This window comes from Belonocnema kinseyi, chromosome 4, assembly GCF_010883055.1.
Source record: "Belonocnema kinseyi isolate 2016_QV_RU_SX_M_011 chromosome 4, B_treatae_v1, whole genome shotgun sequence".
Lineage (NCBI taxonomy): Eukaryota > Metazoa > Arthropoda > Insecta > Hymenoptera > Cynipidae > Belonocnema > Belonocnema kinseyi.
In genome coordinates, this window is record NC_046660.1 from 135,167,643 (window position 1) to 135,195,015 (window position 27,373).

At 34.9% G+C, this 27,373-nt stretch overlaps 2 protein-coding genes across 3 annotated transcripts in view; both read right to left on the reverse strand.

Annotated features, from left to right (window-relative positions):
• LOC117171121 overlaps window positions 1-27,373 on the reverse strand; it is a 259,952-nt gene that overhangs the window by 109,284 nt on the left and 123,295 nt on the right. The window contains exon 6 of the mRNA XM_033358174.1: window positions 16,132-16,212. Coding sequence (XP_033214065.1) covers window positions 16,132-16,212 — 81 coding nt within the window. The remainder of the gene's footprint in view (window positions 1-16,131; window positions 16,213-27,373) is intronic.
• On the reverse strand, window positions 4,894-7,055 carry LOC117171370. 2 transcript variants are annotated; one of them, XM_033358619.1, is made up of 2 exons: window positions 6,918-7,055; window positions 4,894-6,768 (listed from the first exon to the last, which is right to left on the reverse strand). In XM_033358619.1, exon 2 carries the CDS (start codon window positions 5,620-5,622, stop codon window positions 4,960-4,962), a length of 663 nt encoding a protein of 220 aa, XP_033214510.1. In that variant the 5' UTR covers window positions 5,623-6,768; window positions 6,918-7,055; the 3' UTR covers window positions 4,894-4,959. Both variants share the same exon structure in this region, with proteins under 2 accessions (XP_033214510.1, XP_033214511.1).

A 27,373-nucleotide genomic window follows, 5' to 3' on the forward strand; every position in this document is an offset into this window, starting at 1 on the left:
TCTTGAAATCAGATCACTCTCAGGAAAAATCCTTTTAAGGGGTTATGAGACCTAGTTAGATGAATAATATAAAACATATTTGAGGCCAATCTGTAGATGGCCAAAAAACCGGCCTTATTGACCCTCCTCTTTTAATTTTTGTCACTGCGAATAGCTAAATATTCTATTTTCTGTTGAAGGAAATAACATTTTTTATATCGTAAACATAATCCTGCCTCACTTAGTCTTTTTAAAACTTCTTTTAATTTTTTTAAATGTTTATTTCTGCTTGGTGCTGTAATTATTATGTCATCTATAAAAACTGCGACACCTTTTATTCCTAATAATAATGATGGCATAATTCGTAGGAACGATTCCAGTCCTTTGGCTACTACAAAAGGCAACCTAACATATTCAAATATACCTATGTGCGTTCTAATAACCACAAGATTTTGACTTCCATCAGCCAAAGGTAGTTCTCGATGAGCCTCAGAGAGATCAAATTGAGTAAATTCCTTTCCCCCTCTACATATGTCGATTACATGTTCAATTCTTGTTAAAGGGAAGTGACCTATTTTTAAAAAGGGATTTAAAGTTATCTTATAATCTCCACATATTTTTACACTACCATCAGATTTTATCAGTGTAACAATCGGACTTCTCCCTTCACAATATTCAATTGGTATTAATGTTTTAATAGAAAATAATCATTTTATCTCAGCTTCTAAGTTTGGCTTAATGCTTACGGCTAAACGCATAGGTGAGAAGAATTTTGCTTTTACGTTTTCTTTAAATTTTCGTTATGCGAAGGTACCCAATTTAGGTGTGAAAACCTCCGGAAATTCTTGTTTTAATGATATTATTTCATTCAGAGTTTCTATCAGCACTGACTTAATGTAATTGTGTTTATGCTTTTCATATTGATCAAATTTTGGTAGCCACATTCCTAATGCACTTAACCAGTTTCGCCCCAAAATTGGGTTCCCCCCTTCCTTAAGAACATTTAACCAACCTGATATTGATGTATTTTTACGCTTAAATGTCACACTAAACTTCCCTGAAGTAACTGAAAGATTATTTGCATACGTATGCAACGCTACATTTGTTTTGCGTATGCATTAACAACTCTGGAACACTTCTGATGATAATTTTGTTATTGATAGAGCAGTTTTCAGTTAGTTTTTGATACTACTTAAAAATAAAAATGCATTTAACTATTCTAGGTAGGCTTCCCAATTTTTTCCTTTTTTATATTGAGGCAGTTGACTAAAAGTTGAAGCCATATTTGGAGATGATAGGTCTCCTGTTTCAACTTTAATTTCGTCCCTTTGTTGTTCTCTTGTGAAAGATACTAGTACTCTCCGCAGAGTGTCAATTGCAGAGTCTGTCTCTACAATTTGCTCGTAATGTTCACAAATTTCAAACAAATGTTTTTTTGTTAACATACTGGCTCAACTCGCTCATTTTCAGTGGTACCAATGACGCATATATGACGTCATAAGGACAACCGCAGGATTTTTCCCATTTGCAACTCTATGTGCTGTACCCAGAATATTCCTGTTGTGAAGACATTCAAGACTCAATATTCCGTGACCCCCTTGACGGCGTGAGATGTACAGTCGCGGAACGGAAGACTTAAGATGCATGCTTTTGTTCATGTGCATAACCTTTCTTGTCCCGATATCAAGAGATCTGAGCTCGTTCTTCGTCCACGGAACTACTCCAAATGAATAGAGTAGTACCGGGACGGCAAGCATGTTCGTTGCAGATACTATGTTCCTCGCCGACAGTTCGGAAGACCAAATCTGTCGGATGAGACGTTTGTATCTGCTTCGGAGACTATCCTTTATAGATGTCACATCCTGCATGCGGCTCTGTGGCACGCCCAGGTATGTATAAGTCTCTCCAGCGCAAAGGTGTCGTATAGCGCTTCTATCAACGACCTCAAGATCTTCAGGGATGCCATTAAGTTTTCCTCCCTTCAAATAAAACTTGGCGCATTTGTCTAACCCAAATTCCATTTCAATTTCCTTAGTATATCGCTCGACAATCCGCACAAGTACCCGTCGAAATGGCGAAGTGCTAGAGATAGTGGCAATAATGTAAGGCAAAAGAGGAGTGGGCTCATGGTGTCGCCCTGAAAGACACCTCTCAGAAAGGTGACCTTGTTAGTTGTCACACGATTTTTTCCAGATGAGATAGTAAATGTGGTTTTCCAAAGCGGCATCAATCTCTCTATGCACCTAACTATTTGCAGATGAACCTTTAAGATTTCCAAAAGACAGATGATAAGTCTATGGGAGGTCGAATCGAAAGCTTTCCGATAATCAATCCAGGTCATCGATACGTCACGCTGGTAGCATGCTGCATCTTTACAGACACATCTATCGATGAGGAGGTCCTCCCGACATCCGGCTACGCCTTTCTTTGAGCCTCGTTGTTCATACATTTCTTGCCACACAGGTTCAATTGCCCGAACAATCCTATCATTCAGGATAGCTGTAAATAACTTATAAAGTGTGTTCAGACAAGTTATTGGCCTGTAATTCTTCGGGTTAGCTAAGTTGCCTATTTTCAGCAGCAGTATTGTGCGCCCTTCCACCAACCACTCCGGAATCGGCTCTTCCGACTTCAAATATGAGGTGAAAAATACGGGCCAAATGCTGATGGGCTGAAGAAAACTTCTTCCACCAGAAGGTTTTGATACAATCTGGTCCCGGTGCGGAATAGTTCTTTATCCCTCTTAATACTTTTTTCACCTCCTCGGTAGTAATGGGTGGGCATTCTTTATCAGGTGTTATGGGGGCAACACATAACTCCTTGAAGCTATTTATATTTTCTGAGTCTTCGTCCAGTCTATGCTGCACTTCATAGATTTCTCTTCAAAATACTTCGACCTCCTCTGGTTTGGGTGGGTGTTCCACAGTAACCGGAGGGTCTTGGAAGAGTCGAGATGGGTCAGAGAGAAACAGTTGATTTTCTCTGACCCACCTCTCCCTCCGCTCTAGACTTCTCTTAGCGTCAGATAGTATCCGTATTCTCTCAACAATATGCTGCCTGATGGTCAGCAACTTTGACTTGTTAAGTGTGTGATAACGGGTCCGGAGTTCGCGCGCGAACTTTCGACCCTTGGCGGTAAAATTCCTGCCAGATGTGATGTAGTTAACACACTGAATGCAGGACGCGTACTGTCTTGCCCAGCCTATCTTTATGGCAATTTGATGCATTCGTCTTTTGGTCTTATGATCAACCGTTGGTTTTGTTTTACGGTTCGCATCTGCCAAAGCTATCGTTGCATTATACATACAATAGTTGATAGCCCAGAGGTCAGATTCTCCAGAAAAATGTCCACGAAGCTCGTCATCCAGTTCAGCCAGATCTTTAGGCTTGTGAGAAACCTTGGTGTTGATGTTTCTCCGGGTCGTAAAGCATCGCTCTTCCTCTATTGGATGCCTGCCCGCGGTTGGTCTTAGAGTCGCCTCTCTGTCTCTGTTGCCGGCTTGTTCTAGCTGTGGTAGAGTAGGCGTTCCGCTTACATAGCCCCTTTTTCGGAGTAGTTCAGCATGGTTTCGCAGACGTTGCTGCGAAAAGTACGATAGTTCCGGGTGTTTCTCGCACCACAGAGCATGCAGTCGCTCCATGTAACCCCGTTCAGGGGCCACACTCGCATCGTAGCACTTTAGCATGTCGTGATTCAGTCGCTCCGTCCACCCAAAGGTCGCGAGATCCCCCCAATCCATCGCATTAAATCCATTTTCATTGGATCCCCCAGCTCTAGATTGGGCGGCATTGATGGCCGACCCATTGTCGGGAGCCTTGCGCGTTCTGTTGTTTTGAACCGCACTCACTACAACTATGTTTGGTGTTGTCATTGTTGTTCCCACGAGAAGCTAGGGAAAGGGGTTCGTCCATCCTTTTAGAGCCCCGCATGCAAGGATAAGGCTACGTACTCTGAGAGGTCGCCCGGTATCCCAGAGTCACCGTTCTAGACACCTCACCCAGGTGCCATTCAGTTTTCGGCACGGTTTTCACACCTCCGCTTGGGGGTTAATTCCGTCGGGACCAACCCTGGACAATTGTGCGCGACTTTCTATTTATTTTTGTAACCATATTCAGCAGAAACCCTTGGTGCAGGGACTCTCTATCCGCAACCCGAGGACGCGTTCGGTGGCTTTGTCATATATATATATATATATATATATTGATCAAGCCTTCACAGGTCGTGGAATTTTGATCGCCATTATGAAACATCATTAAATGTTTAGCAATAATTGTATGCATTTCTTCCTAATGGTTGATGTTGTTTGCTTATTCTTTCATTCTTAGATAGCGATTAAGTTTAGTTTAACTATATAAGTTTTACCACAGCTAAAAGTAATTTTATAATCTACATTGCATTAGTTTCCAGTTTTTTTTTCTTTTTGCCAAATTTTAGTATATTATATAACAATTAGGTTTAGGTACGTCTTTACCACAGAGAGGTCAATATTCACCGAACTATACCTAATACCATAATTTTTTTATCTTTGCCATGTGAACATTGAATTTCCTGCGTAAAAACGTGTGTAATACTGCGAGTGATGTATGATATCTTTTATTCGAAACCGCCATATGTTATGAGCCTATACAAGGTTGCCACTATTTTCACAATCGCGAATCTCCTAACTTTTGCAGGTACTCCAGAACAAAATTTTGCGTTTTCCAGACCTTTTTTCAATTGAAATCCGTTTTCGTTCATTCATACTTTGTTCAACTATCTACAAATTTATATTTTCTGTTCTCTAAGGATATAATATAAAATGTTGTTTTCCATTACAAACAGATTAAATATAGCATTTATTTTTATCAAATTTACAAAATATGTTATATAAAGATAATCGAATGAAGAATTATGACGGCTTCAAAGTACAAAGAACGAGAAAGACGTACACAGGATTTCATCTTTTCACAGATCTTTTTATCTTATTGGCCTCCTGATGCTCAAACTGCATCATATACTTGTCTCTGCGCAACAAGAGATCTAGAAAGATGATTTTCTACAATCAACTCTTTATTGATTGAAAAACCTCGTTTAACGAATGCATTTCCGTGACTCAAAATGAGGGTTTTTTTCATGAAAGATACAAGCAAATCTGAAGCACCATAATCAGTCAGAACAGACATCCAAAAAGTATCAAGACGCTCCTTTTTTCTGTCATACGGCTTCAGTCTCAAATGCACTGTCGGCTGGGCACTTAATTCCTTGAATTCGATAGCAATTTCATCGCACTGACTTCCAATCAGCCAATTTCTTTCAAGAAATTCTTCTAATGCCATTTCGAGAAGAGCATAAACTTTTTTCCCAAAGGAATGTATAAGATTGTGGTCAGAAAATGTTATACCCTTGCATAGATTATATTTAATCGGACTTCTTTCAATTAATTTTTCGCACATCACTTTAATCATGAAACGAAAATTTTCTTTGAAAGATGATAGGTCAGCTTCAGAAGCTTGTATCTTCTTAAGCTCTGCCCGAACAGCATGACCGAGCTTTACATTCTTCAACGATTTCAAATTGTTCTTACTGTTAAGATCAATATTGGCAACAGAATCTACTATATCCAAAATGTCTTCTTTTACAAACATTCCCAACAAGGTTACCATAAGTCTGGTTATCTCTGTGTGGAGAAAAGGCGCTAATGGGACATCATTCTGAAAATCTCTTGAAAATGTCTCAGTTCTCCGTGCGATAGAAGCAAAAAACCAGCTTTGCAGGTAATATTTTGCCTTCAACTTTCTCACACATAGTTTTGTAACTTTCTGATTTTATGTCCAATTTACTTTTTCTTGCCTCTACAATAAATTTCTCTAAATTTTGTAATATTTCCAGCCATGTCTCACCAACTGGGGGGGGGGGGGTGAGTTCAGTGGACCCTGTAAGCGGACGAAAATCACTCCTCCTTGCAGGAACATCCTTAAAAACGTTGTGTGCGGCTCTTATGAACATAACAATTCTCCTTTTCGTGGCTTTGGCATCAGCTTTAAACGCATTGTGCATTGTGTGCAATCCGCACGAACCCATTTGCATCAAGATTCTACTATCGGGACCAATTGCAGATTTAACATAATTTTCCAATTGTTTCGAAAATTTGAAGTTCACGTTTGGCACATCCGCTGATATCTGCAAGACGCATTCCATGTTTAATTTATCGGTAACCTCCAAAAAACTTTGTAATATATCCACTGCAGTATTATTCCATTCATTTATTGCTTTTGCGAACATTTGTTCATGCTTTCATCGAAAGAAGCTACGTAGAATCCACTATTCATAGCATCGTTTAAAAGTATAGAATGGAAATGTGAGGCTAAACCAAATACAATGTTGTAAGAGATTTTTTTCCTGCTAAGTTTTAATTTTTCTGCAATTCTGCTATCAGGAAACATGCGTGTAAAAATATCTACGCATTTGCTTGCAGCTGATATTGGGAGATGACACATTACGACTTGGAGACACCATACTATCACGGCTTCGATGATTAGATCTTTGTCTACATACATATTTATTGATTAATGAGATTTTGAAGATATCTTAAGAGTGCGTACGGAAGCTTGCACAAAAGACGAAGGTTGCGAGCCTGAAGTTGGAGATTTGAGTTGAGCGGTTGGAACCAAGATTTCAGTTATCCTGTTAGCATCTAGAAATGGTTGATTATTCAGATTGACAGTGGCATTTCCTCTCTCTCTCTCTCTCTCTTCAATTAAGTTTCTTGTCGAATTTGCTCCATCTTTAGACAGTGAAGCTCTCAAAAACTGCAAAAAAAAATTTGAATTCTACATAACAGTATAGCTTAAGAATAAAACAACTATTTGTGAAATAATAATAAATTCACATTTTGCAACATTCCCGTGCGAGCTTGCTGCAGAGATTTAAGTTTATGAGCATGCTTCTTTCATCCTACCTGGCTTTCAAGGGGTTTAACTGCCATATTGCTAAGCTAAAAAGTCTTGACGCATAGAGGTACGCAGTGTAAGGATTATCGGGTGTACGTCGAATGCCCTCAAAATGTAAGTCGCCAAGCCAATCATCATTCCATTTAGACGTTTTCGTAGGTGCCATAACTTTTTTGCACCTGAAAATAAAGTTATTTGTTCATTTCACTTCATCGATCCTGTACATTTCTGAATAATGAATTAATCTTGAAACGAATAACATCATCTTTAAATATTTAGAAAGTAAGTATTTGTTTCACGTATTTCTTACAAAAATATATGTATAAACATACATGAACCACAAACTTTGTGTGTATTTTTTAATATTTCATGTCATCGGTTTTTATATATTAATATTTTTAACTGAAAAAAAGAGAAATTCCTATAACGATAATGTTTAATCAATAAAATGATCGACCTATGTATCTAAAAGTATTGCATAAAAAGTATTCATTACAGTGCGACTTAAGTTCTAAATAATTATCAAACCTCTTTCAGTCAAACTGTTCTTTAATTTTGTCTCTGACATGCAAATCATTTATAGTAAAATACTTTTATTTATACGTCTTGAATTATAAAAATTTAAGTTTTTATTCTTGCAAGTTTTTAATAAAGAACTTGAATAAAATTAATAATAATAATTTAAAAAGTATGTTTGATTCATTTTGTACCATTCTAAATCTCAAGAATTTTCTTTCATTCTACAACAGCATCATATTCCATATAATCTATAGAAGAATGTTATGCGATTTTAATGTATAAGGACGCCTATTAGGAAAAGAAAAAGTTTGCGAAATGAAGCATGAAACGTACTATAAAGAATCAGAAAAGTAATGTTTAATTTTTTATCACTAGTAACTGCACGAATATCTTGAAAATAGTGTTTTTTGACACGGATGACTACGTTCGTTTTTTAGAATCAATGTCCCACAAGTATCAAACAATAGTTTATACCACGAGAGCCGAAAAATCATTTCAAAGTAGCAATTTTTAGGTTGAAATAGCATATAGAATGAAAAAGTATATGCCTGGCACATGTGTCTGTTTAGCTTCCTATGAAAAAAATCGACTTATCAAATATCTGTGAAAATTCATTCAGAGCAGAAACAGTTTTCTCAAATTTATAAAGTATGAAAACATTTTTTTTCGAAAATATTTAAATTTCCTGAGCATGACCATTTAAATATATAAGTTGGTTTATAAACACGTAGAGTACTGTTAACTCTCACATCACATAATATACAAATAAGATAAACAAAATTATAGCTTACCAAAACTGCACGAAAATGAGCAAACTGCATAAAAACAGCACAACAGCAATTCTCGAGGCATGCATGAGTGTGTAGATGAGAATGCAAACAGGATGTTTGAGACTCACAATTCGTCGCGATTAGTTGAAACTCGCATTGCTAACGATACTTAACATGATTTGCGATGAAATGAGAAGCTGCCAGAAGCGCGATTCAAACCGGGTATAATTTTAAAAAATTTCAAATTAAAATAGATAGTTATTATAAATTGCACTTGAATACCAGAAATGACCTAATTTATAATTAAAAATTAAAAGAAAATAATCATGCATATATTTTGTAAATAATAGCACATTTTGTTTGAATTCAAAAGCTGAATTTATATTTCATTAAACAAGGTTTTTGTATTATTATTTTTTTCTCTCCCTCAATCACAAATTAAGTTACTTCTGATAATAAAGTGCAATTTATAATAATGATCTATTTTAATTTCGAATTTTTTAAAATTATACCGGGTTTCAATCGCGCGTCAACAGCGACCAATGAGAACCGCTGCTCCAGGCAACAGCAGTAGCTCAACATGCCAAAGTTGCCCAGACATTTTTGAAATTCCCTGACAATTCCAGGTTTTCCAGATATTCCAGAGGCGTGTTAACCCTGCTATAGAACCTCTTGAGAATTGATCGTTCGAAAGCCCTTTACTGGCATAATGCAAGAACGTTCTATGCAGAGAATGTTTTTTGATAATAATGCAGATCACTGAACGAACATTCTTGAGTTTTTCTTTTCTTAGTCTGCCAAATTTCTTAATGGCCAGCTCATACTTGACCTTAGATTTTTAGGATAATAAATGTTGTTTTGCTTCTATCACATCGTTATTTATGTTAAGGAGTGGGATTTTAGATGTTTTTCCATGATTTTGAGTGTACGAAGATTTACAATTATAACACTTTGCGACGTAATTGGTAATAATTGAAGGTTATTCATGGATTCTATTGTTGTTGATATGATTTCAGATGAAAACATGCAAGTGATGTAATGAAATACATTGTATGTTATTTAATGGCCATTTGTGTAACTAATTAACTGACTGTGCCGTGGCGTCTAGAACAAATTAACTGCCGCTAGATGGACGGCATTGTGAAGGGCTATCTTCACGCTCACATTTCTGGAAGTTTAATACATAGGCTCATAACATGGCGATTTCTAATAAAATTAGTTTATTGAAATTTAAGTCAACTCTAAAAACATTTCTGATTTTAAACGTGTTTAATAATCTTTTACATTAAAAATTTTTTTAATTTTTCTGCGATATCATCAGAGATTGTACCTTATTCATTAATTACCTTATTTATACCTTATTTATTATACCTTATATACCTTATTATACCTTATTTATACCTTATTTATTAATTATTAATAATTTTAATCTTTTACAATTCTGTGAAATCGTAATAAGAATTGGGATGAAGACCATTTCTTGCTTTTACATCGTGTATTGCATCTTCAATTTGAATGTTGTTGGTATGTTTGTTTTTGTTACGGTCTAATTTAAATTTGATGGCGCCTTCCATCGTTAGTTGAACATCTCTTCTTCCGATTTATACCATTGGCAAGTGGATGAGTAGATTAGTTTAAATCCAGCATTCGTTGCAAGCAGTCGTCGTCTCGCTTGCGGTCGCCCACAACCCCACATGTCACTTTGTGATATTTTTAGACGAATTTTTTATTTTTATTTTTGGAAAATATTGTGTGTACTAGTGCAAAGGAGTTTAAGTATTGCAATAAAAAGTGTCCAGATTTTTTTTAAGCGCTTGTTCCTAATATATACAATTTTAAATGCCATTGACTGTCTCCAATATCTGTACATTCATCTCGTTACTCCTCATCTTCAAGAGAGGTAGGCTAATGCTGTAATCCGCAAAGACATCCTAATGGGAATTGGAAGTATTCTTGGAAAAGATCGGCTCTCTGAGGAACAAAGAGAAAAATCTCATCTCGAGAAAAGAAAGAGGTGATGCATGTGCAGTAGAAAAGAAGACATCAAGGCCCCAGCGGCTTGTTATCTGTGCAACCGGCCGGTGTGTCCAAAGCACCGGGTATTCATGTGCGGGGATTGTGTCGTTACATTCCTGAAGAGCTATATTTTGAGAACTACAGGTATAATTTTTAAGTAAAAATATTCAAAATTGACTGAGTTATGATTTTTTTTTTGTGAAAAAAGTAATTTTTCACGTTTTTGTCAGAAATTCTTTTTTTTTAACGCGCACCAAAAATGTTTTCATCGAGATAACCTTATCTCTACACTGAAAAAATATTTGGAGAGTATCCAATAATTTTGTTGAATTGAAATAACGGATACTCTCATTGCATGATGAAATTTTCCGGCTGGGGTCGCCGAAGACCCCACATGGCACTCCATGAAATTATTACATAGGATGGCGCTTTAAGGCTTAATAAAGTCATGGCTATGGCAAAAATTATCTAGGTATAAACAAATTTCCCTTCCGTATAATATTAAAAGATCACAACAATAATAAGAACCATTGCAAAAACAATAATTAATTTATTGTTTAACATTTAACGCAATGACATAATACCGACGAAAATGCAAATTGGGATGAGATTGAAATCGTAATGTCAAACCTAATTATTCTGAATGCACCTTTGCAGACATGGTTTTTATTAAAATACAAGATAACTGTCTCTGGAAAATTACTGACTTAGAGTCTTTTAACGAATCTTACAAGACGATTTTGTACTCATTATGCTAATCCCACTATTATCTTGTGTCTGACAACTTCCTTACGTGTATTTGAATCTATTTTATATTATTAACTCCTTGACTGCAGGCTCAATTTCAAGAAACATACCCAGACCGCCGAATGTGTTTGCAACACATTCCTTTTTTATAAAGAATTAAGTGACCAAATGTGGTTTTTGGGATTTGGCTACTTTCTGTTGCTTCATACGGATATTTTTTGGAGAAGATGCAAGTTTAATAAATGATATTTAAAAAGTGAATGCGAATAAACAATATATAGTCATTATCTATACAATTTTTATAAACAAATGCACATTTGGAGCATTATTTAATAAATATAATGAGTTTCTTCTGCATGTGGGGCAGAGGATATCTTGCCAATGATACTCATTAGTGATAACTTGGTATTAAACAACAATTGGTCATTATTTAAACAACACTAATTAATAAAAGCATAACTATGTCAACTTTCAGTGCAAGGATTTAGTTTTTACATAAAATCAATTTGATTGACCTTACTTTTGGCTCAGTACTATTACAAACCTCCATTCGACTATCATTGTCCCAAGAAACTACATTTGCGCATTGAATTATTTATAACCAAAAGAAAATGTTGTTTATACGTGCGTAAGAAATGTTACATTGAACGTCTGTTTAGCAAGCAAATATATTCTCTGAATGAAAACTAAGTGTTAGTATATGAAACAATGAGTAAACGAATTTTCTCCACTAGAGGTTGTCTTTCTGAATTCAAGGGTGATTTTCAAGATACGTACCTAGATGTATATTTTTTATAGTTTCTTCATGCCTCAAAACATTTTTTCACCCATCACGTGAGGTGTGAAATTATTGGTATTTGGAAAAAGTGTGTATTGAAGAAAAAGGGGTTGTTTCTTTCTTACCAGGGCGGATTAAAATGGGTAGAATGTATAATCAGTCATAGAGAAGTCCTCTTTGCATTACAATAAATAGTTTTTTGAATGAAATCTGAGTGTTAGTATATAGAACAATGATTAACAAATTTTATCCACTAGGGGTAGTTTCTGAGATCTCAAATATGATTTCCAAGGGTTGTAACTGCATGCTAATTTTTTAAGATATCTGTGTGCCCTACATAGATTTTTATCTATCATGTGGAGTGCACAATTATTGAAATTCGAGAAAAACGCCCAATACAGTATAGCACTTAATAATGGTAAGGATTTTCAAAAAATGGTAAAAACGCGATTTTTGAACTGCTATATTAATTCGCAGACACAACGAATGGTTAAACTGACTATAGAATCGTGATCAGCATATCCTAAAGTTTATATAAATACTCTGAATTGTTAATTAAAGCACCTGTAAACTTAAATGCACTAAAATATTTTATGGAAAATATTGATCCTTTTCGGACAGACAGGGAAACCTTCTAAATGGCAAAGATCTTTGCATTCGGCATTCAAGGGGATAAAGTAATAAATTTTATTACTGTATGCTAAGCGTATTGAATGGATAATCAACTTAATTATCTCTTAAACTGGAGACTCACGTTTATTAAGAAATAGTTTGAACTTTCTCATTACGAATCACCAGTGCCGGATCATGGGGAGGGCTTGGTGGTGCTGAAGCACCGGGCCCCACGCTAGTGGGGGCCCCCTTCTCCCCAAGAAAAACATATAATATACAGTAAAATAACCCGCTTATAAACAAAAATAATAAAGTCCTAAAAAAAATTTTAGTAAAATTTTTTCAATTAAATTTTTGAATTTTTTATCATGAACTAATTTTAAATGAAAGTAAAATGTTAAGTCCAGCCGCCTTAAAGGGGCCCCAACGTTATTTTAGCTCCGGGCCCCGAAAGGTCTTAACCCGCCCATGCGAATCACAATCCAATGTATAATCGCTCTCAAAAATAAGACGCTGGTTTTTGCCTAACGTTCTATTTACTTCGCTCGGAATTTCTAAACGAACTGAAGCTCTCACTCTTATGGTGCACAACATACTCTTCGCTCTATACTCTCGGTCGGTAATGTCGCTTCATCCAAGTACACAAAATATAAATACAAAATAAGGGAATTGAATAAATACGACATAAGCATTTATTTTTATCAATATACTATATATAGTGTGTACTTCTAAGTCATGAGACGCTATACGTTACACAGGCGTCCTTCATAGTCTTTCATAATGTTGAGCGCTCAGAATCTTGACATGGAGTGCCGAGAATTGATACCCGGTCTTCCTACGTCCTTTTGATTTTTTATTATATTTACCGGTTTTTAACTAACTAATTCTTATGGTGCAGTTCCTTATTATTTTATAGATATTTCAACCGTTTTGACTGTATTTTTTAAATCCTTACCATTTACTTAAAATTATTTCTATTCGATTCCCTAACTTGAAAATTTTCATATTTGAACACAAAAATGTTTTCTTTATTATATTTTTTAGTATATATCCTAATATACTATAGTTTTCGTTAAAAAAATTAATGATACAGATTTATACACTTTTTTCCGCTGAGCACCCAAGACCATATTTATTTGTCCTAATGACTTCTTATACGTAAACTATCAAGGACGACCCTGGCGGACCGAAGAAACCGAAAGGAGCCTCTACAAAGTACCCTTAAAGACCTTATTGGATCCCCATTCTGTTCCTTTTTTAAAAACTCAAAAAAACAGCAAGATCAACTTTTAAACTGTTGAAATTCAGGTTCTACGTTAAAATTTGCATTAGAAACTCACGGAGTAATCGCAATACTTTTTCTTGCAGCGTTAAAAACTTTTAAAAATAAAGTACCTGTCATTTACATGGGCCGAAGGCCCCTTCAAGTGCACCTTCTGTTAGTAACAGTTAATAAGCGTTCCATCGGTAACCTTAAAAATTTTGTCTGAATGCTAGCGCCACGCAGTGGAAACCTCAGACAACAACGCTGCGATGCAAGTGAGTGAGAATTTTATTTTTAAACTTCGCGCGCAACATACTACTTAAGCTATTATGGATGCGCTTGAAGTCACCTTCAGCAGAAGTTAATGACATTTTTTTTCAATTTTTAACGCTGCAAAAAAAAGTATTGCGATTACTCCGTGAGTCTCTAATAAAAAATTTAACGTAGAATCCGATTTTCAACAGTTTAAAAGTTGATCTTGCTTTTTTTTTAGTTTTTTAAAAAGGAACCGAATGGGAACCCAATGGGGTCTTTGCGAGTACTTTGTAGAGGCTCCATTCGGTTGCTTCGGTCCGCCTGGGATCATCTGCCTAGAGTTCAGAAAGAGATTAATCTTGGAATAGGTGGAAGCTCAGCGCATAATAATAAGTGGTTCATGTAGGGGAGGGGTATTTGGGCAATTGTCGTAAATTTTACGACAGCGTGCCCACTGGAAGGTTAAACCGACTGAGACATTGCAAATTAAAAGTATACGAATTCATATGAACGCGTAGTGAAGGTTAATAAAAGAAAATTTAATAAAAACTGCATATGTCAATAATTGAACAAATGATCTCTCGTGTATCACTCCATAGTGTCCCCACTTAACTACGGGCATATGCACTAAATATTAACAAAAAATTTGGTATGCCCGGCACATTGGTTGTTCTGTTACAAATCAACACATGCTAAAAATTAGCGTTACCAATTGGGGTGAATTCGAGCGTTCATATTACTCTCACGAATTCAGACGCATTGTCCAATGTTGAAAGTTTTGCGTGGGTTCGCATGAAGTGCATTCACTGACTTCAAACTTTTATACCGTATTTGTACGTATAAAAAGTTTCAAAATTAAAGTCATTGACGCAAAGCGGGATTTGCGGAGTTTCTTAGTCTTTATAATTCGTCTTGATACTTTGTTTTTTGCTCGGGATCTTATTACAACTTTTTACCGAATTTGTGGACCTTCTATCATTCTCTGTTATCTTTTAAAGTTATTGTATTCAACTACTTCTTATTCTGTCTTGGTAAATTTCTTATGTCCCTTATTTTTTGTTTATACTACAACCTATAGATTGTATAGATACCCTGCACATAGAGCGACACCACATGCGTAAAGAACGATCGCGGTGCGTTGAACTTGCACGCTGAGGCGAGTGCCTGTACGCAAAGAACTGGTTGAGTAGATTTTCTATTAATAAATAGATACTTTTAACGAATATTCGAAATTTATTTCTTCTTTCGTCAGGTGCCCCCTTTTTGCATCTATGGCAATCAATGGAAATTTAATGAAATTGGACTTTTAATCAAATTAGTAGGCCTCCAAATTCCAGAGTCACATTACTTATATTTCAGCAATAGGGTAACTGGTGAGAGAAACAGCCTGATTTCAAAACCTCATGCAGAGTTTTTAATAAAATAGTCTGAATGAAGTCAAAACAGAAAGGTTTTTTCCTTGATTAATACCGGAGAAGACTAAGAAAAATATACTATATGCTATTTTGTACTCGTTAAAAATATAATGATTTGCATGGCACCGAACTTTTGTGCAATAATAAAAAATTCTGAAAAAATCATGCCAGTACAGAGGCTAAAAGAACTCAGACTTGTGTCGTCGGTTTGAGGATTTAAATGTGCGATCTGACGCATGTAGGTGTGGAAAGTGGACGTGCCTAAATTGGTTTAAATTGTACTTCGAGCAAAAGTAAAGTTCAATTTAGAGCTCAAATTTCCAGGCCGATACGTGGAACCTTTGACCTAAGTTTTTACAAACTTCATTTTATTTTGGCATAGTAAAAACGTCCATAAAATGAAAATGATTTTCTTAAAAAATTAAGCGGTTTTGATAAAAACAAGGAATTTCTTATATGAATATTTCATATTTTCAAAAAGCAAAGTTAATCGTTCTTACGGGTAGTAAGAAAGTGCACTGCTTCACGTCAGTAACATAATTAAGGTTTCTGATTGAATAAAGAAGCTTCAAATGTTTTGGCCAAAGTGCAAAGCTATTTCATTGTTTTCAAAAATTCGTTTATTACTTATGTTTTTAGATATTAAATAATATCAGGGAATTTATGTACATGCATCTCACCAAAAAATAGTTTCAAAATTCTTCATTTTGCCTTGTCAGGGTTCGTTTGTGCTTCAGCCAAAAAATTATATTTTACTTATCTGAACCGAAGCCTCAATTGTATTGCTGACAGATATTTAAAAACTCAAAACGTATAATGATTTCAATGCGAACAGTATTATCTTACCTGCAACATCGGTATTGCATGAACTTGTTGTTCTAATTCTTTCATCTTTTCCAAAGAAGCCGCCATTTGCTCTCTAATATTCTGAAAAATTAAATAAGTTTTACAATTACGTACAGGCTTTGTTCCAAAAGTCCCAGTAATAAATAGCCAAAGTCAGCCGCATACGCTTGCGCGGTTCCTGGCAGAAAAAATGGTAGGGTTCTAGGGTAAATAATACCAACGTACGCAGACGCCAGCCGGCAGTGGTTCAGTAAGGATCGCGCTTTGTGAAAATTTTTGCCATAAAATGTTGCGTTCAACGCAGAAAAGATGGTGCGTCCTTGCCGAAGGCTTTCTTAAGCCTTCCTAAACTTTGCGCGAAGCGCGATCCTTACTCCGCCCTGCCGGCGGGCGACTGCGTACGGTGGCATTAGTTAGCCTAGACCCCTCACCATTTATCGTCAGAAACCGCGCCGCGCTTTTTTTAAATTTATTCTTTGAACATGATAACATAATACGTAATATACAATAAGGAAAAATTCATGGTAGTCATATTTGTAAGTGCGACAGAGGCGCTCTTATGTGTCATCTACTAGCGTCTGAATCGCACTCTCGCCTCTCTATGGTCAATATGAAATGGGCCTTACGGTACATAACTTAGTCAACCTGTTTTATAATTAACTGTTTGAATTATTTAAGATTAAAAAAAAATTTTAATCAAATGGCGCTTCTCGATTCCGCTTGATATTCGACTTCGGTATTCGGATTCGCCTTCGGTATTCGGTCGTGTATGGATGGACGGTCGCATCGCTCCGAACATAAAAATTTGATGACAGCTCAAGTGTATGAGACTTCTTTGTTGTGAAGGTGTGGAAAACCTGAAGAAAAGTGACAATTAATGAATTTAAGTGAATTAAAAAACCGATAAAAAGATTGGATACCTATACATAAAGAGTGTACGGCGTGTCTTAATGTTTTAAACAACAGAAACACTGAAGGCCGTATACGTAAATATTGCGTGAAAAACGTATTTGACAGTTAACTGGCTGTAAGTTGCTTAAAGTGACTTTCAGGGACCCTCAAACAGTCCTATGACATCTGCAACCTAATTTGTCGCCTGTGGTGCACGTCCACGCAAGAACTTAACTCTCTTTCAATTAGAAGACTTCAAGCAGAGCCAGCCTCTCGTAAGCTGTCAACAGGGCGGAACTATTACAAGTTTAGTCAACATGCCGCCTAAATCGGCTAAGCTGAACAAGATTAAGAGAGGCTCGAACGTCCTTCTGAAAGATATTTGAACCAAACTGTCTTCCATACAAACTGACATGGCTAACACCTCTAGTAAAATTACAAATAATAATAACTTGGTGGTTTAGATTGACAAGAAGACAGACAACATAGCCACAGATATCAGTAATTTAAAATTGAGTAATACAAAGCTACTTGAGGAAGCCAAGAAACTAGAGGAGAGTAACTCCTCTCTCTCTCTCTTTGCAGTACGAGTATCTGCAAACGAAAGTCTCCACAGTTGAGTTCTCTTGTCGCGATCTCGAGGAGTATAAAGAGAAAATAGAGAGGAAATTCTGGAACCTTCAAGCTAATGTTAACCAAAGACTGAACAAACTTGAATCCAAAGAAAGAAGCCTTGAGCTTATCATTTCCGGTATCCCGCCTATACCGAATCACAACATCATGGATCGGATTAGTTCGGTACTTTCTCTCTGATAGGCGCTAATCAGGAAATATTTCTAGTAAAATATGCCTTCCGTTTGCCTCCCAAGGATAAAACTCACCTGCAACGCGTGATTTTAAAAATGAATAATGTTCCCATCAGCATGAACGACAACCACCCTCCGGAGTTGCATGTATTACTCATGAAGAGAAAGCTAACAAACCCATTAGGGAAGGCATGAATCTACAGAGGCGCAGTATGGATCAGAGAAGAAGGTAGTTCCTCTCCTAAAAGAATTTCTCAAGAAGCAAATGTGAATTTTCTTTTCCCTGGCCCGTTAGCAGCTGGCAACAAATAAATTACACAACCATGACTACAACATTCAGGGACCTGCATGTTAAGAGGGTCCTCGCCAGAGTCTAATGTCTCATCAACACCATCAACTATTTTATCTCCTGGTATTGTTTTCTCAAGTAAAGATAATTATACTTATCATGAAATCTCCTTCATAGAATCCCTGATCCCTGCCCTTCCTCCTGAACTGTCATCTGCTACTGATCATTATATTTTTTTCGTACATCCTTCACAATTGCATGTAAAACTTGATGAGACTATTGAATCAACTTGCTTTCTTTTAAGGAACCCACTTGGATGGGATAACTCTATGTCAAATATTCAGCTATCTTCCACCCTATCGACGTCTGTAAAAAAAGATCACCATGTTCTTAGAGTCGCTCACATTAATCTAAGTTCTTTGTGTGGTAAACTTGATAGGGTGAGAGATCTGATAGTCTAAAATGGCCTTCATATTTTCACAATGGCAGAAACTTGGTTTCACAGTAATATTCCAGATAATTTGCTTCTCAATAAGGAATGCAAACTGGTGCGAAAGAATCGATAGTGTGTGCCAAGCAAGAGGGGAGGTGGCATAGCCATGTATATACCAGCGGATATATATTATTTTCCGTCACTGACTATGCAATAGGTAATATACTCGGCGATATCACCTTAGATGTAGCTGCAATTTGTGTCTCAGTTGAAAAATAAAAAATTGCGATTTGTACGGTTTATCGCAATCCTAGGCCAATGCCCACGTGGCATGGTGACCTTGAAGGGGTAAGGTGTCGGGTGTCTTGCGAAACTGATCGAATTATGTGCTTAGGGGACTTTAATGTAAATTGGCAGGAATATTCGAACATACACTGGATACGATTACAGGATTTTTCTTTCTTTCTATCACTTACTCAGATTATAACAAAACCGACTAGAATGATGTTCCAGAAGGCAACAATCCTGGACCATCTGTTTTTTGAGAAGTTTATTAAAAGTGCTGGACTCGGGTGTCTCTGAAGTTCCTAGGGATTTCTCGGATCATGATATGATTTTCTGTCATCTAAATGTAAGGATAAAATCCAGGACGGGTATCTTTTTTTTAGGAAGAGACTTTAAGCGAATCTATAGAGATGCATTTGATAGCGCAGCAGAGAGGGCAGATTGAAACAGCATGCTCCGGTTGCATTATGTAGACGAAAAGGTGGCGCGGATTTCGCATTTTGTAAAATATGTAATTAACACGTTTGCCCCGTTATATAGGTATATATTGCTAGATCTAAACCGCCCTGGTTTACTGATGGCGTGGAGAAGCTATGTCGTATTCGCGATAGAGCTCGCAGCGAATGGCAGAAGTCAAAGAAACCCCCGGATAAAACCAAATACACGCGCCATAGAAATCTTACCGTGGCTATAATGCACAGGAAAAAAAGCATACCTGTCTACTTTTCCAGCTTCCGCAAAAGCCCTGACGGACCGAAGAAACCGAATGGAGCCTCTGCAAAGTACCCGTAAAGAACCCATTGGGTCCCCATTCGGTTATTTTTTTAAAAACTCAAAAAAAAAAAAACAGCAAAATCAACTTTTAAATTGTTGAAATTCGGATTCTACGTTAAAGTTCCCTATTGAAGGTCACGGAATAATCGCAATAGTATTTTTTGTCGCGGTAAAAAGTTGAAAAAAATATAAGACATATAACGCCTGTTGACTGCTACACTTCAAACGCATCATCTACGGGCAGAGGCTCAATTCGGTTCCTTCGGTCTGCCAGGGAGGGACTTGGCAAAAATTGGAATCAGTCGAAGTTCCGTCAGGACAAAAGCAGTTCTCGTGGGTCGATTTACCTGTTAATCCACCAAGCATAAATGATTTTATAACAGATACGCTACCAAAACTGGAATTAGCTGATGAATTATTACAGAAGGTCTTGCAAAAGGAAAACATTGGGGTTACATAAACGTTCTCTTTTTCGGAAATAGATTTGGGACAATTATTCAGAACCACGAAGTCAATAATTCAGATGTAGCTAGAGTAGATGGTCTAAGCTACAAATCAGTTTTTCTTTACATTCCCTTTTGTCTCCCTTCGTTACTACATGTCTTAAATACCTTCCTCCAAGCAGGGGCGTATCCAGATTCGTGGAAGGCGGCGATAGTCCGCCCGATACCTAGGTGCCCGGAGCCTTCTTTTAAGGATCTTCACCTAATCATAATTTTAACATATCTTTCGAAACTTCTTGAGCAGTTGGCTCATGGACAGCTCATGTCATATATAAATAACTTGCAAGTCCTTCCAGTGTACCAGTCAGGATTCAGAAGTGGTCACTTGACTATAACGGCATTGCTTAAGGTTACAGACGACATAAGTCAACGATGTTGCAGAGAAAGGTGTTAATTTGATGTCTGACTTCAACGATTTGATAATGAGAGACAAGGATAAAAAAATTAGTATCGCATGTTGCTAGAGAGTACAGGAAAAAGTTTCCAGACATCAGCAAATCAACACTATCTCGCGACGCACAGTGGTAGGAAATGTGGACTAAGAAATGCAGAAAAAAATGTACGTAATAAAATTGTTTGACTTTGGAAATCACTAATTATAACATTTATTATTTAAAGAAAAAAATTATTTCCTGAATTTACCGAAAATAGGATTTGCTTAAACAATTAAGGACTTATTACATAATGTAGACAAGATACCTTGAAATTAAAATCTATACGTTTATTACAAGAAAAGCCGACTTTTCTTCCATAATTTAAAAAAAACTTGAAAATTGATAATAATTAATTGTTCAAACAATAGGAAGAAATTTCGAAATAAATGAAATCTTTTTGAGATAATAAACTACCATTCCGATCTCAAAAAACAGATTTTAGACGAATTTTCGAGAAAACAGATTATTTATACAAATAGAATTTATTTAAATAAATATAAATCAACTGAAAAAAACTTGTAAACATTCCAATAGACCTGTAGTAATGATTATCGGAGAAAGGAAAACAAACTGCTTAAAATAGTCAATTTCCTGAAGAATATACATTTTTTGATTTAAGGGTAATTTTCAGGGCACCGTGGCGGTGGGTTAGGGGCCTCAAAGTTATATGTATGATAGGTCAAATTCTTCATTAAAAAGTTCTCTACAAGTCTTGTAACTTTTATTTCAACTTTTCGCTAACCCTGAACAATCATGGGAAAAATACCAAAACGTGGCACCATTAAAAATTAAAATTAAAAAAAAAACGCGTTTACTTTTTTTGGATTTCGAAATGATTTGGGGGATCGGTTGCATCTAGCATCAAGAAAAATTTTGCAATGTATTTTTGGACCACCTTAGTGCGCATGCCCCCTGCGATATGAACATTGGTTTTAAACATCTAAGTCTGGCAGTAAACGTGCAGTTACCGCAGTCAAAACTCGAGATGCTTTGTACAGCATGAGCGGTCTCCTTATTACTACTCAGTGGTTCCCATCCATCAGGCCCAAACCCTGCACAGTATCTGGGTTTGAAACGACTTATATAGGAGATTCTCCACAGACAGGGAATTTTTGGCAAAGGCAACTTGTTTTGGAAAAAAGTTTCAAATTTGTTTTTCATCATTTTTTAGCCTTAAAAAAGGGGCCCTATAAATATTCGCGTAAATCTCACCTAAAGAGCCTGTAGCACATAAAAACGTTTTCAATTTTTTATTTACTGGGTGATTTTCTTCAATTGCATGTATATAAAAACAATACTATAAAATATAAACACATTAAACGTTTTATGGCAAGGAAGAATATTTTTGTTTAAAAAATGGCAAGTTTTTCCAAAATTTAATATTTTTCAAATTTGAAATATTTTTTTCAAGTTGAAACAAACATTAAATTTTTTTCTAAATTCTAATCGCTTTATTTCTCATGCACAGTAATTTTAGGTACAAACATTGTAATTCTTAATTTACAATAGTTTTTAATAACATTATTTGGATAAGTGCTTCGATTAACTCCATTTCGTCCCCGACAGCGAAAAGCAGGTTATGGTATCCGATGTTACGGTATCCGAAAACCATACAAAATTACTTTTGACGCTTTGAAAACGAAAGTATTCAATTAATCTTCCTTACAAAAACTCCATTATTATGTGCGATACGGAATTGTCATCTTTTCATTGACTTTTATTATGAAATATGTAAGTTCTTATAAGGTAAGGTGTCCAATACTAATATAAAAATACGCCACATTTTCAGTTACATTTTTTCACTTTGCGAAAAAAGTTATCATTTTTTAATGAAGTTTTGACATATCAGTATTCTGAATTTTGTTCTAGATATTTTGAGAAGATAAGACCTTAACATTATCAAAATTTGTTGAGAGGTATGGGATATTCGTTTACCGTAACCATCGAGAAAATTTAGGGAGACACGTGTATAATTAAATTTTCTCTACTAATATATCGGATACATTTAAATATTTCTTATGAATTTTATAGCTTTGGAGTCAAACTTTTAAACTATCAATTATAAGTCTTAAGATCATTCACTATGTATTGAATACACGTCTCTAAGCACGGCACCCCGCGAACGTGGAGACATCCCAAAAAAGTATTTTTCAAAAATTGGATCATTTTTCTAAGACATACGATGGTGTGACCTAATTTTATCTTGCGAAGGTATTGTATTGTGTTAAAATGTAGAAGTTAGCCAAGTTTTATAAAGAAAAATTACTTAGCTTTGTTACTAAAGATCCAAGATACAAAAGTGCCCTGCATGTGGAGAATCATATAAGTAATAAGTAATTGAAAAAAGATACTTTTTTATTAACATAAAATTTTTGTTTTAATGTTCTCAAAAACCTTGCATATTACATTGCTATACAAAAATACGTGTTGAATATCGTTGATTGTTTAACAAGAAAAAAAATATTTTACATGCAACAAAATTTTGGTGACAAATATTGCGTGGAATGCCCTATATATAATAGTTGAGGTGAAAACTAAAAAATACATTAATTTTAAACGAAAAAAGTTGATTTGATCCAAAAAGACGTAGTTTTATGAAAATAGTCGGTTCCTTCCCTAAAAAATATTGTTATTTTTAAGCCAAAGAGTTGCAATTCTAATAATTCCCAAATAGTTTAATTAATATATTTTTTTAATTCTTCAGAGTTTTTTCAGAAAATCAAAAAAAATTGTTTGAAGTTTAAGATATTTAGGAAAAATTAAAAAAATATTATACATTTTTTTATAAATCTTTCCAAGATTTGAAATATTTCTAACCTCTACAAAAATTCTAAAATTCATAAATATATTTTTTGAGTAATTCGAATTAATGACTTTAAATATTTCCAGGATTCGAAAGAAAATTTGTCATTATTGTTGAAAATTTTTTAAACCTCTAAATATCTTTCATACCATTTCGAATTTTGCCTGAATTTTGAACAACAAAAATTTGCAAAATTCAAAAATTGTCCTAAAGTCTTCAAGGTTATTTTTTTTAATTTGAGATTTTTAAATAATTTTTATCTTTTGATATCATTTTAAATATTCTCTTGAATTAAATTTTTTTAATTAGAAATAATTCTAGATTTTTCTGAAAATCTTTTTAAAAATTCTCTACAATCTTTCAAAGTTCTTGAAAAGCTTCTATATTTTTTTCGAAATCCTCAATAATCTGTATTTTCTTTTAAATTGGCTAAAATCTTTTGAGGCTTAAAATTATTTCGGTATCTTTTAATAATTTCTAAATATTATACGAAATGTTTTAAAATCTTCTTAGATAATACTCTTAAAATAAATTTTTTAAAATAAAAAATCATTTGAAACATTCGCAAAAACCTTCAGAAAGTTTTTTATTCTTTAAAAACCTTTAAAATTCTTTAAAAGATTCGAAAATTGTGTTCAAAATCTTTAAATATGTACATTTTGTTTTAAATTTGGTGAAATCTTTTTAAGTTTAGCATTATTTTCGTGTACTTAAAAAACTTCTAAATATAAGTTGAAATATTTTAATAGAGCGATCTTTTCATATGTAATGTCGAAAAAATATCGACCAACACATTGCGGATTGCTTTTCCATCATCAGTTTGCTCTTCTTTGTCAATCTTGGATGAAGCATGCATTTCATTACTTTTTAGCTATTGTTCCCACCTCTTCTTGGTATCTCTATTTAGATGTCTCCAGGATATTATGTAGTGTGCAGCAAGCAGGGACTAATTTGAGACAAAAGTGTAGTTGAATTCTGATCTTCTCATTATTCCTCGCCATCGGTTTTCTAGTCTTCAAAACGCTTTTTTATTTTTACATTTATTTCCCAGAAGGCAAACCGAATTCTTTATTAACGAAAAACCAATTGAAATTTACGAGCACGAATTCGTAGAAAACTTAAGTTTTTGTTCATACAGAATTCTTTCTGAATTCATGTTATAATCGTAGTATGACAGCGGAAATTAATTTGGAAGGAATTGAAAAAGAATTCGGGCGAACACATCAAGAACTGTAGCGACTTAAAGAAACTTAAATTTCTGGCTTCAAGATTTATTCAAAATGAATAATCTTTCAAGTTCCAGCCTATTCGTGAGGAATTGTTTTCCAATTTATTTATTGCTTTATGTGGCTAATACATGAATATAGTACGTAATGAAATTGAATTCACAATGAATGAAAACAGTCTTCTTATGTATATTAACGCGATGCTAATTGAATTATCTTTCAATTCAGTTTTAATATCGAAGAAGTCTCGAAACCAATTTTTAGAAGAAAAAAAATTAATCTTTTATATTATTATATTATTACTTTATACCTTAATATTTGTTTACCTGTTCAAATACACAATTATTTGCTATTGCACAATCGCGACACTATTTATAATCGCACGCTATGAACATTTTTATTTACCGAGGGTTCGAACCCTATATGTTTCGGATTCCTAAAGCTTAAAGCCTCGCGGCTAACTTAGCTTGACGTATGAAAACAAAAATCTGAAATATAACCTACAGCTGTGCAGAGCCGTCTGCAATTAGTAGTGACCCATTCTATAAAAAAATTATTTTAAAATCTTTAAAATCATTTAAATTCTACTGAAATTCCTTTAAAATTCTTAAAAATTACTTAAAATCTTTGAGCGATGATTCGATTTCTTGTCAATATAAAAAAAGTCCGATCTGTTAGACTGGAACGCGCGTTGCTCAGAATGCCACCCAAAAAAATACCAAAGTACTTTCATAAATACCTGGATGGCTTAAAATTTAATACCGTTGCTAGTTTATTTACTTGAAACTCGGGTTTCATTTTTATAAAACAATTCAGTGAAAAAAATTATTGACAATAAATTTTAATGAAATGAAAATGCGAAAATATTTATTTCATAAAGTTTTTGCACCTTGCAAATGTGATGTTAAAGCATCCATTGCAAAAAATAAAGAAATAGAGCAAAGTAAAAATTTTTCACGATAATTGGCCGTATGTAGAGGACTCCTAATCAATGTGAGAGACAAAGGATATCTACGTCTCGTTTTCAATATTTCGCTGACGCAAGTACAGTAAAATTAAATAGAATGGATATAACACCGCACAATTTAATAACCGATGCAAATTTAGCGGATCATTCAGATTCTACAATCAAATATATCATGTCACTTTTTCATTTTTTACTTGTTTGAAATAATACTCTACTTCTGAAAAGATTTTTGTTCTCAATTCTTTTAATGTTATATGATATTTAAATCGCTTGATCATAACGTATTAAAATTCAATTCTTAGAGCGTTGCTTAGGAGTTTGAAATAAATAATACAAATTCTCATATAGAATGTCAAAGGATCGAAATAGGAATACTTTGCTAATTCTATTACAAAGTTCCATTTTAATAATTTAGGAATACTTGATAAAATACTTAAAGAAATTGATATTAATTTTTTCTTCATTCGTTTGGCATGAAAATTTAGATAGAAGAGGATTCACCGAGAGTTCGTGATTTATTCATTTGAGTTTCATTATGAATTACTTCGAGCCGTCGTAAAATGTTCGATTTCGAAATACTTTAGAAGCTCATTAGAGATTCTTTAATAATACTTGTACGGACTCAAAATTAGTTAAAAATGGATAAATATGATTCTTTTTATATTAATCATCTATAATTTGAGAAATCAATGCCGTAATTCATATTGTACTCCGACTTCAGAACTAATTGAGGGTTATTTCTGAATAGGCTTGCCTTCCGGGTTTCTTTCTTGACCTAATAAGGAGACAGATTTCCTTCGTAATAAGCTGTTCATAATTCATAAAAAATGAAGAATTCTGTAATACATTTCCTTCGTCCCTGCTAAAAAAGTCTACAAAGTAGGCTACATGGGAACCTATGTGGGAACCCATATGGGAGTCGTGGTTAAATTCTTCTCGAAAATTACGATATTAGATATGTTGAGAAATATTTCGAGCGTTTCCACATGGGTTCTTATATGAACACAGGTGGAAACCTATCAACTGCTCCTACATGCATCCCCACGTAAGATTAAAACTTATTTTAAATGATGTATGTTTTAGAAGTTTTTAGTTCATAGCCGGCAATGTAAAAAACCCCAAAAAATACTGTGCAGCCGTAGCTTTTATATACAACTACTACGCACTCCTTGAATATTAAATGCAAGCCCCTCCATGTTTCCTTAGTATATCGTTCGACAATACCTAGAGTTAGATGTAGTTGTTACTTGTTATTAGCATAGATTTTAAGATCGTCCATGTAAAATACATAAGTGACCTTGTACTTTCGATCTTCAGGTTTGCCGCAAAAGTACCGTCGGAATGGCAAAGTGCTAGAGATAGTGGAAATAATGTGAGGCAAAAGAGGGGTGGGCTCATGGTGTCGCCCTGAAAGACACCTCTCTGGAAGGTGACCTTATTAGTTGGCACACGATTTTTTCCAGATGAGATAGTAAATCTGGTTTTCCAAAGCGGCATCAATCTCTCTCTGCACCTCATGATTTGCGGATGAACCTTTAAACTTCCCAAAAGACAGATGATAAGTCTATGGGAGGTCGAATCGAAAGCTTTCCGGTAATCAATTCAGGCCATCGATAGGTCACGCTGGTATATATATAGGCTGTACGTTGTCACCTCCGTGTAGTCACCTAATCTGTATATATGAAAGATTATATAGTCTGGACGTTCTCGCCTCAGATGGTGTTGCAATGCCTGGGAGGTATGCTCGTAATGCTCTTACCGTACCTGTATTTTCTTATGTTGTCATTTTCAACACTTTGTTCTTTTTTAAATTAAAATAATGAGAAATTAC

Excerpts from the sequence above, each read along its gene's own strand:
- LOC117171370 (XM_033358619.1), bottom strand. The coding sequence starts at position 5,622 with ATGGTAACCTTGTTGGGAATGTTTGTAAAAGAAGACATTTTGGATATA.